Source organism: Lactuca serriola, chromosome 5 (assembly GCF_051521515.1).
Source record: "Lactuca serriola cultivar US96UC23 chromosome 5, Lser_US96UC23_V15, whole genome shotgun sequence".
NCBI lineage: Eukaryota > Viridiplantae > Streptophyta > Magnoliopsida > Asterales > Asteraceae > Lactuca > Lactuca serriola.
The window spans coordinates 246,405,350-246,419,254 of NC_136412.1; the positions used below are offsets into that span (position 1 = coordinate 246,405,350).

The following is a 13,905-nucleotide window of genomic DNA, read 5'->3' on the forward strand; positions in this document are numbered from 1 at the left end:
TGGAGGAGGGTTCTAGGTTTCTTGAAAGTCTTAGGGAGCAAGAAAATGAATAAGAATTATCCAATGAAACTTATCTTATCATAGCTTCTTTATCCATCTATATAAACCCCTTATGAGATCATAATTTCGGCCATCCCATTCCAAGAGCATTAGAGCCAAAATTCATTCCATTTTCCACTCTCCTCCAAAGTATTATATTGTGAAATTACTTGATTACAAATTTATGTCTAATAACTAGTTTTTTTTTTGGTCGGAAAATAACCGAATTCACAATTTTAATAGTTATTTTATCATAAATTTAAAAAAAAATAACATTTCTTTTTTAAATTTATTTAGAACGGCTAATACACACATTCATCATCTTACTCCTAAATCTACATCTTTTGTCTCCAACAAGACTAAAACCCTCAACCTTTGGCCGTTAACTTCTCATAGTGTTTGGCTATAAACCATTTGGTAACACTTTGTTTATTTTATTATTATTTTATCTTTTAAGATTATTGTAATTTATTGCTTGATATGTATATGATCACAAAAATAATATAGATTACCTTATAAACCAACTTGTAAGACTGTGTTTAGCGTGTCAAAAAGTAGTTGATAAACTAATTTATAAGTTAGTTTTTTTAAAAAACTACTTAGAGTAGTTTTTCAAAAGCTTTTTAAATTTTAGTTTTTTAGAAGCTTTTAAAATTTTTTTGAATATACTCTTATTTAATTATCAAACAAATATTTTTTCTAAATGTCATTTTATATATACTTCAACTATCTTATCAACTAGTTTCTACCAAACATCATTTTTTTTATCAAATAGTTTATAAATTAATAGCTAGTTTTTCAACTAAACCGTCGAGAATATACTATACTTAGGTTATCCGGAGTGGGTATGAATCCACACGTGAGTTTTCTATGTGGCATACATGTGACACACTAACTCACCGGTGAACACCGCCCCGTGTATTGGTGGTTTGGCTATGAAGTGACTTCTAGTGGATGGGAAGACAGAACAAGACGCGCCTTTTGATTGGTTCATTCATTTTTTCCTCACAATTTTTGTCATTCTCGGTGAACACCATTTTCACAACCTGGTTCGTTGGTTGTAGAATAGTAAAATACTTGACACTGAGAGGGTGTTTGGCTTAGCTTTTCACAGCCAAAAGTCCTTTTTGGAAAAGAAAAAAAAGCAAAAGATATTTGGCAAACTAGTTTTTTAAGCCACTTTTGAAGTTTTTACATAAGGAAAAGAAACTTTTTAGAAAAGTCAAGAAAATCCTGATTTTTTGTAACTTTTTCAAAAAGGACTTTTTGGGTTTGAAAAGCTAAGTCAAACACCCTGAGTGACTTGACCGAAGGTTTGGATATACAGCCTTAGCTTTTTAATAAGCTAGTTACCAAACGCAACCCACTATACCAAAATGTGGTCATTTTAGTTAGTAGCATAGAAGTTAGTATTCTAATCTATAAAAAATTCAAAACACAACCATCAACCCAAGTACCTTGATTTGACCCAATCGATACACCAGGCCTAAACTCCCCTGGATGTAAACGAGGAAAAGTCAATTGATTCAAGAACAACCATCAACCCAAGTCCCAAGAGTAAACAAAATCCTCTAAGTTTTGGTTCAATCAACTGCAAAAATGGAGTTGCAGCAGTCAGAGTATTCTCGTTGATCGCTTATGTTGCAATGGAAAGACATAAAAAGCTAGGCAAGAAGATGGTAGAAGAGGAGGAATCACTGAGATTGAGTACAAGTAAGGGGAACGGGGGATTAAGTTCCATGGATTCAATTGAATCCTACCGGTGGGTGTTTCAAGACGAGGATGATTCGGTGGTCGATGATGATGGAGACGACGATTTGCCGTTACGGAATGGCATGGATTCGGAGGATGAAGATAATGCTGACCACAAGTTGATTCGGACTGGGCCGCGGATTGATTCATTGGATGTAGAAACTCTTGAGGTCTCAGGTGGTCAGAGGAATGATCTGGAGGTATGTTTATGGATTTCAAACTGTAGTGGTTTCGATCTTAGCTAATCCAACTAATCTTCGTTCTTATACTCCAACCTCTTGATTGGTATAACTTTCTTACTTTAACTATAGTTGAAGTACTACAATCGCAAACTTTAGTAGAAATTGGAAAACGTTGGCCTTACCTTAATATTCAAACCTGATCTATCTTGTTAGAATGGAGTGTGTAGGTATATCTCATATCCAATGATAAATATATTCAAGTGGTTTGGACGTATTAAGTTGAAGTTAAAGTGAAGTAAATCAAATAAAGTTTCCATAAGTAGCTGCTTTAAGACGTGAATGAACATACAAAACCCCTCTAGTATACATGTAGTGCATTTATTATCTTAACTCATGCTCCTGAGACAAAGGTATAACCATATTAGTTATGTGCAGTTGTCCAAGTATTCTTATTTTTGGTAGAAGGGATAGTAGTATTCATTTGAAGAACTGCCAAATTAGTCAGGGGGTTTGGAGGAATCAGAACCTTTACATTAAATCAATGATGCAAATTGCAAAATACTTGTGTAGGTTTAGCTTCTAGGCTTCTAGCAATTATTAATCACTTCACCATGTTTGATTTTCTTGGTGTTTATCTTCTGCATACCAAGAATAAGTTGAGATAAGAGGATAACCCAATCTGACTTCAAAGCACTTTATCTCTTTTACTTGTTTTGTTTCATCATATTAGTGATCAACAGACCATCTCCTAATAGATTAAGGAATACTCAAGAGTCAAGATTCTTATAGCATCATTACAGGACTAAGTTTTTGATCAATTTAAGCAGACAAATTGTAAAGGTTGTATTTAATTAACTTTCAAATATCCAGATTGCTATAATATGTTGATTGGCACTCAGTTATCAAGAATATAAATTATTTTCTTTGATGGGCTATAGAAAACCATTCTATATGAAGTCTGCAATTATTAAAAGGTTAATAACAAACCATGATGATCAGTCTCTGTGACTCTAAATCCTTAAATTGTATTTGCAGGATGTTACTTTTAGAAAGAGTGTTAAGCTAGCTTTTCAAACACTCGGGGTTGTTTTTGGGGATGTTGGAACAAGTCCACTGTATACTTTCAGTGTAATGTTCAGCAAGGCTCCAATAGAGGGAAATGAAGACATTATTGGAGCATTATCCCTTGTTATATATACCCTAATTTTGATCCCACTAATCAAGTATGTCCTCATTGTTCTTTTAGCAAATAACGATGGTGAAGGTAAGTTTTATAGACTAAATGAAAGAAATAGCAAAGTACTTTGATATATATATATATATATATATATATATATATATATATATATATATATATAATATAATATTTGTATTATAGCATGGAATTTTCATGTATGTTGCAGGTGGAACATTTGCTTTATACTCACTTATATGCAGGCATGCTAAGGTGAGTCTACTCCCAAATCAGCCTGCTTCTGATACACGCATATCAAGCTTCAAGCTTAAGGTTCCATCTGCAGAACTTGAGAGATCATTGAGAATAAAGGAACGCCTTGAAGCTTCATTGGGACTTAAAAAGCTTCTTTTAATGTTGGTCCTTGCTGGCACTTCCATGGTCATAGCTGATGGGGTTGTTACCCCTGCAATGTCAGGTTTTTTTTTTTACAACTTTTCTTTTCTTTTCTCTTTCAAAGATCTTGATACTTAATCTTCTTTCAAGAAATGTTTTTGAATTTTAATTTTCGGTATATATTTTTGTTCTGCAGTAATGTCTGCAGTTCGTGGTTTAAAGGTTGGAGTTCCTATGTGTGAGGAAGGTAATATGATACCTACTACTATTACTTATGGTCCCAATAATAAAGACCTAAAAAAGATTTGGATAGTGTTTGGTATGCAGTAATTGAAGAGGGATTGGAATGGAGCATTGAGTTGGAATGAAAAAAATCATGTTTGTTTGCCACAAGGGAATGGAATGTGATTCCTTCTCCTTGGCTGATTCTCATTCCATAGGGGAGGGGTGTATTTTCTTTTTTCATAAAGGAATGGAATGATATATTATAAATAAAAATTATTTTTATTTTGATTTATATCATCTTCAATAACACTGATATTTTCATAAAATTCAAAATTCCATTTTTTTTTTCAGTTTCCAAAAATAACTACAAATATTTGTTTATTACAAATCTTTGAGTAAATTACTGAAATCGTCCCTGTGGTTTGGTCAAAATTTCACGTTTGGTCCCTAACTTTTTTTTTGCACTCGGATCGTCCCTGTGGTTTGATTTTGTTGCGTTTTTCGTCCCTGTGGCTTGATTTTGTTGCATTTTTCATCCCTTACATACATAAAGTTAGGGACCAAACATGCAAAATTTACCAAACCATAGGGAAGAAACGCAACAAAATCAAACCACAGGGACGATCCGAGAGCAAAAAAAAAGTTAGGGACCAAACGTGCAATTTTGACCAAACCACAGGGACGATTTCAGTAATTTACTCCAAATCTTTTTTAAGATTTCTCTATTTAATTTTTTATATTTTGCGAACACTTTGTTTAAATGATAGATATTTTTTTTTCACTATATGAAATATATTTATATGCAGCTTTATTTAACGATATATCTTTATTTGATTAAAGTTTACTATTTTTAAAACATGTTTTAATGACTAATTCAAGCCAACCAAACATGGCAATCGAATGTATGATCGATTCCATTACCTTGCTCATTCCATCCTCTGTGATTCCATTCCATCATACCAAATGTATCCTTGGGTAATGTTATATTTTAAGCAACATATTATGAAAACCTTTTGATTTGGTTTATTGTTTTGACTCTACTGCAGATCATGTGGTGATGATTTCAGTTGCATATCTTATTATTTTGTTCAGTGTACAAAAATTTGGAACAAGTAAGATTGGGCTTGTTATTGGGCCAGCCCTATTTGTATGGTTTTGCTCTTTGGGGGGCATTGGCATTTACAACCTTGTGAAATATGATAGCAGTGTCTTGAAGGCGTTTAATCCTCTTCACATCTATTACTATTTCAAAAGGGATTCAACCAAAGCTTGGTATTCTCTAGGTGGATGCCTACTCTGTGCAACTGGTAAATCCTTATATACTCATTAATACCAATCTACTTGTACCATATAAAATGCAATTTTTTTCATTTTTTTTTTTCTGGTTGTGTGCTTTAGGTTCAGAAGCAATGTTTGCAGATCTTTGCTACTTTTCTGTGACAGCTATCCAGGTAAGGCAACATGTTGGAATTATTAAGAGAGTTTTGTTTTGTTTTTTTTTTTTAACATGATAAATAGCTGTGTAATTTTACATATTTTGTTATGTGGGTATACTTTATAATTTATATTGAATCTAATTTTACAGCTTATTTTCGCTTTCCTTGTACTTCCATGCCTTATGTTGGGTTACTTGGGTCAAGCTGCCTACCTGATGGATAACAACAGTGATGCACAACAGCCTTTCTTTTCTTCTATCCCATGTGAGCCTATTTTTTCTATTCACTTCTTTCTGCATCAAGGGTCTGTTTCTTTTTTTCTTTTTCTACTCCTTAAGATCTGTATGGATAAAGTGAGTAAATGGATAATGATGTCTTTTTGGATAAATTGTTGTATACATAAAGTCTGTTCATTTTTTGGACCAAATGAACTGTCCGGATATAAGTAAATGACATTTTTACCCTTCTGCATAAAATTGATGTTATATAACAGATGACTATTATTTAAAAACTCTTATAATTCACAGTTTATTTTATATAAATAATAATACAAATGTAATTAATATTCAGTTGCAATCTGTTGATATAGATTTATGGATCTTATAACCATAATTTATAATCAATTCAAATTACTCATAATTTATAAGTATACACATATATTTAGTGTTCATTGGATGATTGAATTGAAAAATACAATGCATGAATTTGTAGTTGTACAAGTGAACATTTTATGTATTCCGCTATAGTTTTTTTAATGCTTTTGCAATATATAGATTAATATTAAGATTAAAAAATAAATATTTTTATAAATTTGATTATGATTCATGCCAAGAAGGAAGAACATGAGAGAAGTTGGTAGGAAAAAGGATGGGTAACAAGGTAAAGGGTTAATGTCCTAATACAACATAAAGTCAGGTTTTTTGGCTTAACTAATTAAGTCAGTTCATCCAGAATAGATTAAGTAAAAAAGAAACAACCATATATAGCTCTGTCCAGATTAAGTTAAAAAGAAACAGCCATATATGCTATATAATAGCTTATCAGATTATGTGATGTGTGTGTGTGTGTATGGGTTATTGGCTTATGGTTGGTGTATTTTGTGGTTGCAGATGGTTGTTTTTGGGCAATGTTCCTGATAGCTAATATTGCTGCATTGATTGCTTGTAGAGCAATGACAACAGCAACTTTCTCATGTGTCAAACAGTCAATAGGCCTTGGTTGTTTTCCTCGCCTCAAAATCATCCACACCTCTCGCAAATTCATGGGTCAGATTTACATTCCAGTTATCAACTGGTTTCTCTTGGCTGCTGCCCTTCTTCTTGTCACTTTCATTGCAAGCACTGATGAGATTGGAAATGCATATGGTATGCTATGCTATATTTATCTTCCAAAAATTTCACATCTCTCTTTAAATATATACTATAAATTTTATAGTATAAAATAATACAGGAGTTGCTGAGGTTGGAGTGATGATGATGACCACTGTCTTGGTAATCCTCGTAATGCTTCTCATATGGCAGATCAACATCATTCTGGCCATGTCCTTTTTTGTCATTTTCCTTGGTTTGGAGTTGATATTCTTGTCATCTGTTTTATGGGGTATCAAAGATGGAAGCTGGCTCATACTGGTGTTTGCTATGATTGTATTTTTCATAATGTATATATGGAATTATGGTAGCAAGCTGAAACACGAAACAGAAATGAAGAAAAAAATGTCAATGGATGTAATGCGTCAGTTGGGTAGTAACCTTGGAACTGTGAGAGCTCCTGGAATTGGATTGCTTTACAATGAGCTGGCAAATGGCATACCTACTATCTTTGGACAGTTTCTTGCCACTCTGCCAGCTGTCCATTCCATGATTATCTTTGTCTGCATAAAATATGTCCCTGTTCCTTCTGTCCCTCCTACTGAGAGATTTCTTTTTCGTCGTGTCTGCCCTAAAAGCTACCACATCTTTCGTTGCATTGCCAGGTCAGCATCTTTCATTCAACCAACCTTGTTGCATTGCCAGGTCAGCATCTATGTAACATCTTTTTTTTTTTTTTTTGACAGATATGGGTACAAGGACATTCACAGAGAGAATCACCAGATATTTGAGCAGCTACTGATCGAAAGCCTGGAGAAGTTCATTCGCCGGGAAGCAAAGGAACGGTCATTGGAAAGTGACGGAGATGACGATTCCGATTCCGGTTCCAATTCCGATTCCGAGTCTAAACGGGTTCTCATTGATACAAATGGGAGTTTGTATTCACTAGGCGCCCCTCTCTTGTCAAAAAACCGAAACAAGACCAAAGCCGCCACCGTAATCACGGAAGCAAGCACTTCGCGACCACGTGAACCGGAACCGGAAACGGAAAAGGATTCCGGTAGCAATTCCAATTCCGTTCAGGACAAGAGTCTAGAGAATGAGCTTGCGGTTTTACGTATGGCTAAGGAATCAGGGATAGTTTATCTTCTGGGGCATGTGTCTATTAGGGCACGAAAAGATTCCTGGTTCATTAAGAAATTGGCCATAAATTATTTTTATGCTTTTTTGAGGAAAAATTGCAGGAGGGGGATTGCAACTTTAAGTGTGCCACACACACGTCTCATGGAGGTTGCCATCACTCACATGGTTTGATTCTAATTCTGCACTGTTTGCCAATTTGTTATGTGTATTTTTGGATAGGGTTAAGTTTTTCTTACTCAATTCGTGTAACAAGTATAGTTTGTTTTGGAGATGATTTAGTTGTAATTTGAGGGGCTAAAACCCAGAAAGAAAACATTGTCTTTGTATTTTTTTTGAATATATCAAACAATATTGTGTATTTAGTTTGGGGCAGAAACTAAGAAGAGAATATTTAGATATGTTTTTTAAAAGTTAAATATAGAATGTTTATATGAGACATTATTATGTATTCGATGTTGTGGGATGAGGAGTTTATTACATTAAGGAAACATGAATGTGCTCCTATATTTTAAGATTCTTTATATGCGTATATTCTTAAACATTTACCATCGATTACCTTATGTTCTAGCTGTTAATTGACGACTAAAAACTAGCTGAAATAAAAATAACTTTCAGAAAAAATCAGTATAAAACTAATGATAAACTAGTTGGAAAATATAAAATCACAAAAAAGAACGTATTAAAGATTTATTAAATATTATAAGACAAACTTGTAATATATTTTATTAATTTAAAGTAAGTAAAAGAGTATATTACTATGTATTTTATTAATTTAAAGTAAGTAAAAGAGTATATTACTATGTATTTTATTAATTTAAAGTAAGTAAAAGAGTATATTACTAAAATCGTATATGTGGTTTGGTTAAAATTATGCGTTTAGTCTATTTATTTATTTCACTCGGACAGTCCTTATGATATTTTTTTGTTACAACTTTTGTCCCTATTAGATATAAAAAGATTATTCTACCATTCTATATTTTTTTTTTCATTTATTTATTTTTATAAAATTATTTTTGTTAATACTTAATCAGATGGGTCATACCTACCCACACCTAAGACTCATCATAATCACTCTTGAACTTCTTATTTCTACCCTTTAAACTAAAGGGAGTGGGGGCGCCAAGCCCACTCGCCAAAAGCTTGACATGAACAAAACACCACCCCCTTCACCATATTAAACAATGTTCTAAGAAGAGCTTGCTAGTTCACTAGCGAGAAGAGAGAGAAGAAAAGATTCTTTGGAGTTAGCTGCCATTGGTCCTTTTGTATTTGTTTTCTTTCTTTTTTTTTTTTTCCTAAAATCAGAAGGCTTTGATTGGTCATCTTTTATTTACATTTTTGTTTTAATTTTTTCTCAAAATCTAAGTGTATATATTTTCTATGACAAAAGATTAGGTGGAAGAAAAAATATGATATGACATGTCTTATTATTTTTTTAGCATGTGTCACCATTCCCTATAGTCTTATAAGCTCTCACAAACACATAAGTCTAGCAAACATAGAGAACCAACAAACACTACATGCCACCATCACCCACCAAAACACCTACACCACCACCATTGTCATGCACTTCCTCTTCCTAATTCTCTTCTCCACCAATCATCACCTCTATCGATCACCACCACTCACCTTGGTAACCACCACATGCATCAAATCAAATGAAATTAAAACTAAAAGCAAACTTGATGAAAATAACCATAGCAAAAATATAAAAAAAATGTCTAGTAAGGATGAAATAGTTTTTTTTTCTATGTATGACTAGGACGAAAATAATAACAAAAAAAATCATAAAAATGGTACCAATGCATTAAAAGAAGATAAAGATTAAATTTATAATTTTGACAAAACCATAAAAATAATACGAATAATAATAATAATAATAATAATAATAGCATAGACTAAACGTGTAATAGTTTACTCGATAATAAATAAAGCTTAGTAGTAGTTGGTTGGTGGGTTGAAGGTCCGGCCCGTTTGGCGGGTCAACAGCAATCCTTATCGGAACTTTGGGAGACCGCATAATCATTTCCAGTCAAACAAATTCTTGGTCTACGTCGACTCCACATCATTCATTCCCACTGTGACCTTCGCCTAATTCAAGTGTCCACCGCCATGAACAACATCATCATCATCCTCATCGTCTAGGTTAGGTAAGACTAATTCTGTAGAGAGTTTTATTCACTTTGTTTCTATCGAGCGTCCAGTAATCAGGTTTTTCTTTTTTCTCGATTGATTCTCTTACGTCGTTTGATTGCTATGATTGTTATAGTTTATTCAGTGGTATATACGGATCTGAAGTCTTTTTAGTGAATTTTAGATTCAATGAGATTAGGAATTTCTTGTGATAATGGATAGAATTGTGTGATTTGGTTTCCATGGATTTAGTCTTGAAAATCTGAATTCGATGTCGAAATTTTTTTCCCTTGTTACTGTTTTGATTTGTTTTTTCTCATCATTTTCTTCATTGACTTCTGTACAAAACTTATCGTTATTTCACAAAAATTAAAACATGATTGTATTTGTGGTAGACAGTATAAAATATGGACGCCAGCAATTTTGTGTGTTGATGAAAGCTCAATCCGAAATTAAGGATGTAATTAAACTGGATTCATCTATTAATTTCTTATGGTCCAAAATAGGAGTCATTTAGCAAATGTTCAGAAGATCAAGGACACATGCAGATATGAGTAGTGAACTTGAACACTTTGTGTCTTTTACTCCAAATATAATATCTGTTTTGGGGAAGAAATGAAAATCCAGATATTAGTAGTATTATGTTTGGACTTAGGAGTTTGTTTTATCTGAAAATTGATGCTTCTATCACTCAACTGGGTAAGATATAGAATATCACAAATGTTTAACTTGGATGACAATAGTTGACAGATAGTTAGAACAAAGTTACTTGTTGTGCATGTAACGATTTGCTACAAATTGTTATCGTAGTTATGCTTGGGAATCTTCATGTCACAACTTTTCTATTAAATTCACATTCTGTATGTATACAAATCCGAATTATGTATAAGCTCTTTTAATGAACAAATGTCTGTATGGTTATAAAAGTTAATATAAAATAAGATTAAAGCAAGGATTTATAAGCTTTCCTCCCCCTTCTACAACTTTTTATGACAAAACTCAAATTCCTTTCTTCTTCTATTCTGCTTGCAAGTGGGGACGAAACTTATTCTCACTTTATGAAAGAAAAACGCTATATATACACAAGGGTGGTTTTGTTTTTTTTTTTTAATCCCCCTTTCATTTTGGGAAGTAAGTTCTGAAAGGAAAGTTCTCAGATACTCTCTTTTTCTTAAAAACTTATAGACAAGGGAATTTGAGCTTTATCTCTTCTGTTTCTGTGATAGTGGCCTGTTCTTGTCAATAGGCAAACATATTACATCCCATCATCATTCTTGTTGTTTCCTTTTAAGTATACTTTTACTTAATTATCATCTCCACTTTTTCTTCTTTCCATCAGATATTCCTCTATATCTTTGTATAGATAAAGTTTCACACGGGTAGTAGTCTCCATATTCACTTTGTTTGGCAAGAAATTGTTATACACACGAAAAGAATCTTTTCAGACACAGGGTATATCTAATCTACTACGTATTTCAGAATAAACGCTGCACCTTCCTTATATGCCTTTTTTTTTTTTTGTTTAACATTACAGAACAAAAAAATCAAACAACCATCTTACCCTTACACTATACAAATGCAGAATACTTTTGGTTTTTGGATTTGAGACTCTAATTCTGCACAAGCAATGTCAAGTGGCAACAATACACATTGGTGTTACCAATGCCAACAACCAGTCCGGCTTCGGGGTCGTAACCCAGTATGCCCGTACTGCTCCGGTGGGTTCGTGCAAGAACTGAGCGAAGTGGTCGAGCCCGGTCCACAAGACATCGGGACCGGGCCCACTCACTCGCACGAACCGTCCGAGTACGGTTTCATGGAACCGTACCCGGACCCTAGGAACAGAATCATGGATGCTTTTGCTGAATTAATCAGACAAAGAATGTCTGGAAGAAACCCTAATTTTGATGTTAGAAGAAGATCCGAACAGAGTCATGGTGTGGTTCCATGGTTCATATTTGATGGTCAAGCCCCGGCTCGGATGTCGGCTAATGACCGGTTTGAGTTCTTTTTTAACGGTGCACCGCCGGGCCCACGGCGGTCTAATGTTAGTAATATTTTCATGGGGCCGGGGTTGCAGGAACTGATTGAACAGCTTACGGTTAATGGTGGTGGGGGTAGTCAGGGCCCACCACCAGCAACCCGGTCAGCGATTGATTCTATGCCAACTATTCGGATTAGTAATAGACATTTGAACACGGATTCTCATTGTCCGGTTTGTAAAGATAAGTTTGAGTTAGGGTCGGAGGCTAGGCAAATGCCGTGTAACCATATTTACCATTCTGGTTGTATTGAACCGTGGTTGGTTCAGCATAATTCTTGCCCGGTTTGTCGGGTGGAGTTGCCGGCTCATGGGATGAGTAGGGGTAGCAGCAGTGGTGGTGGTGGTGGAGGGGAGGAGAGTGGCGGACATGGCCGAGGAAGGAGGAGTCCGTTATCGTTTTTGTGGCCTTTTCGCTCGTGAAAGTTGAAGTGAAATGAAACAATCAAGTGATTTGTCTGATATAGTTATTAAGTTTTGTTGTATGTGTTGGTGTTGGTGTTGGTTTTGGGTGTTTTTGTATGTGTATGTTTGGTTGATATATATATAATGATGTTAAATTTAATGACATCTTCGCATGTGTTGTGCTGTGCGTGTGAATATGGTCATATATATATATATATATATATATATATATATATATATATATATATATATATATATATATAGCTCTGGGATTTTGAATGTTGGGTCTAGTAACTTGTGAGTTGATGCCAAAGATTGTCAAACCAAGTACTTCATATGTTTAAAAATAAGTTGTTCACGTCACTTCGATGTCAGGAGGGGTAACTAGCTAGATATACTTTTTGTTCAAATAATACCAATAACATGCTATGTTCCATTTTTCCGGTTTTGTGTGCTTAGTTGGCATGCACTGTGTCGGAATTTTTTTTTTTTTTTTACCTAAACGTAAATCTACTACTAATGGTGTATTGGTGTTATGCTGTTAGCAAAAGATGAGATTTGGTAATGCATGTATATAACATTAACAAGTTGCATGTAAGAGCACATGGAATGCTCACGGGAAATATGCATGTGGAGAGAACACCCTCAACACTGACATGGTGCCGCTGTTCCTGCGTGATGACCATTCCCTCCACTCTAAAGTGCATATAACTTCCGGTTGATTGTTATTATTAGATGGATAATTTTGAAACAGACCAACCTGATTATGAAGATTAACCAAATTTCTTAATATAAATCTACAAACATATTTTTGAGCTTTGATTTAAAATATCTATGATAATAAATTGATCTCCGAATATGTGAAAAAACTGAAGGCACCCGTGTAAACCTTGTAAAGGATTCAATGGGAAAAAAAAAGTGGTAACATATTTTGCAATTGATATATGAAAATTGAAATTATTTTATTAGTATATATAAAGTCATTTGGTATTTTATTTAAATAAATAAAAAATTAGTTCAATTCTGTAATTTGATGATACTTTAATGAAATAATGAAGAGCGGTGATCGGTCATTTATGACGATTAAACAAATGCAATTAGTTTCAAAATCAAATGATATTTAGACTGTCTCCAATTCATTTTCACTTTTTTCTTTTTCACTTTTTTCTTTTAAAAATGGAGTAAAAAATAGGATAAATGATGTTTTATCTCAAACTCTATTCTATTTTTCTATCTCATTTTTATCTCCAAAAAGTTTATTCTATTCTTCTAACGTATGTAAAATGTCAAACACATCATTTCAATTAATTTGGTTTTAACAAATATATAGTTTATATTTTTTTTCATTACAATAATATTAAATAAATAAGATTATATTTATAACATTTAATTATAAGCTTTTATAAAATATGTTATCGTGTTTTAAAATTTCAATAGATATTTAAATTTTAATATGATTTTGATAAATAAAAAAAAAACTTTATATTTATAATTAATTAACATAATTTAATATATAACACAATATTATAAGTATTAAATATTACATTTAAATTATAATTAATAGATAAAAGAGCAGAAATATATAAAAAGAAGGACTAAAATCGACAACTAAAAATTCATCCCATTTTGGGGGAAATGAATAGGAGTGCAAATTTAACGGAAAATTACATAC

The 13,905-nt window shown here is 33.2% G+C and overlaps 2 protein-coding genes across 3 annotated transcripts; both read left to right on the top strand.

Moving 5' to 3' along the window:
• Positions 1 to 1,471: 1,471 nt before the first annotated feature.
• LOC145053925 (potassium transporter 7-like) lies at positions 1,472 to 8,016 on the top strand. The gene is made up of 10 exons (XM_079002046.1): positions 1,472 to 1,991; positions 3,009 to 3,237; positions 3,377 to 3,625; positions 3,740 to 3,790; positions 4,815 to 5,075; positions 5,167 to 5,219; positions 5,354 to 5,468; positions 6,314 to 6,568; positions 6,654 to 7,176; positions 7,258 to 8,016. The coding sequence occupies exons 1-10, from the start codon at positions 1,686 to 1,688 to the stop codon at positions 7,823 to 7,825; spliced, it is 2,610 nt and encodes an 869-aa protein (XP_078858172.1). The 5' UTR covers positions 1,472 to 1,685; the 3' UTR covers positions 7,826 to 8,016.
• A 1,630-nt stretch (positions 8,017 to 9,646) lies between these two features.
• On the top strand, positions 9,647 to 12,398 carry LOC145053926 (putative E3 ubiquitin-protein ligase RHC1A). Of its 2 annotated transcripts, none has more exons than XM_079002048.1 (2): positions 9,647 to 9,865; positions 11,370 to 12,398. In XM_079002048.1, the coding sequence occupies exon 2, from the start codon at positions 11,415 to 11,417 to the stop codon at positions 12,249 to 12,251; it is 837 nt and encodes a 278-aa protein (XP_078858174.1). In that variant the 5' UTR covers positions 9,647 to 9,865; positions 11,370 to 11,414; the 3' UTR covers positions 12,252 to 12,398. The 2 variants fall into 2 exon arrangements, with proteins under 2 accessions (XP_078858174.1, XP_078858173.1); XM_079002047.1 differs by having other exon boundaries at positions 9,650 to 9,804.
• The last annotated feature ends 1,507 nt before the right edge of the window (positions 12,399 to 13,905 follow it).

Coding starts and splice junctions, on each gene's coding strand:
- LOC145053925 (XM_079002046.1), top strand. CDS start 1,686: ATGGAAAGACATAAAAAGCTAGGCAAGAAGATGGTAGAAGAGGAGGAA. Junction 3,626..3,739: donor TGTTACCCCTGCAATGTCAG/GTTTTTTTTTTT, acceptor TTTGTTCTGCAG/TAATGTCTGCAGTTCGTGGT. Junction 5,469..6,313: donor TTTCTTTTCTTCTATCCCAT/GTGAGCCTATTT, acceptor TTGTGGTTGCAG/ATGGTTGTTTTTGGGCAATG.
- LOC145053926 (XM_079002048.1), top strand. CDS start 11,415: ATGTCAAGTGGCAACAATACACATTGGTGTTACCAATGCCAACAACCA.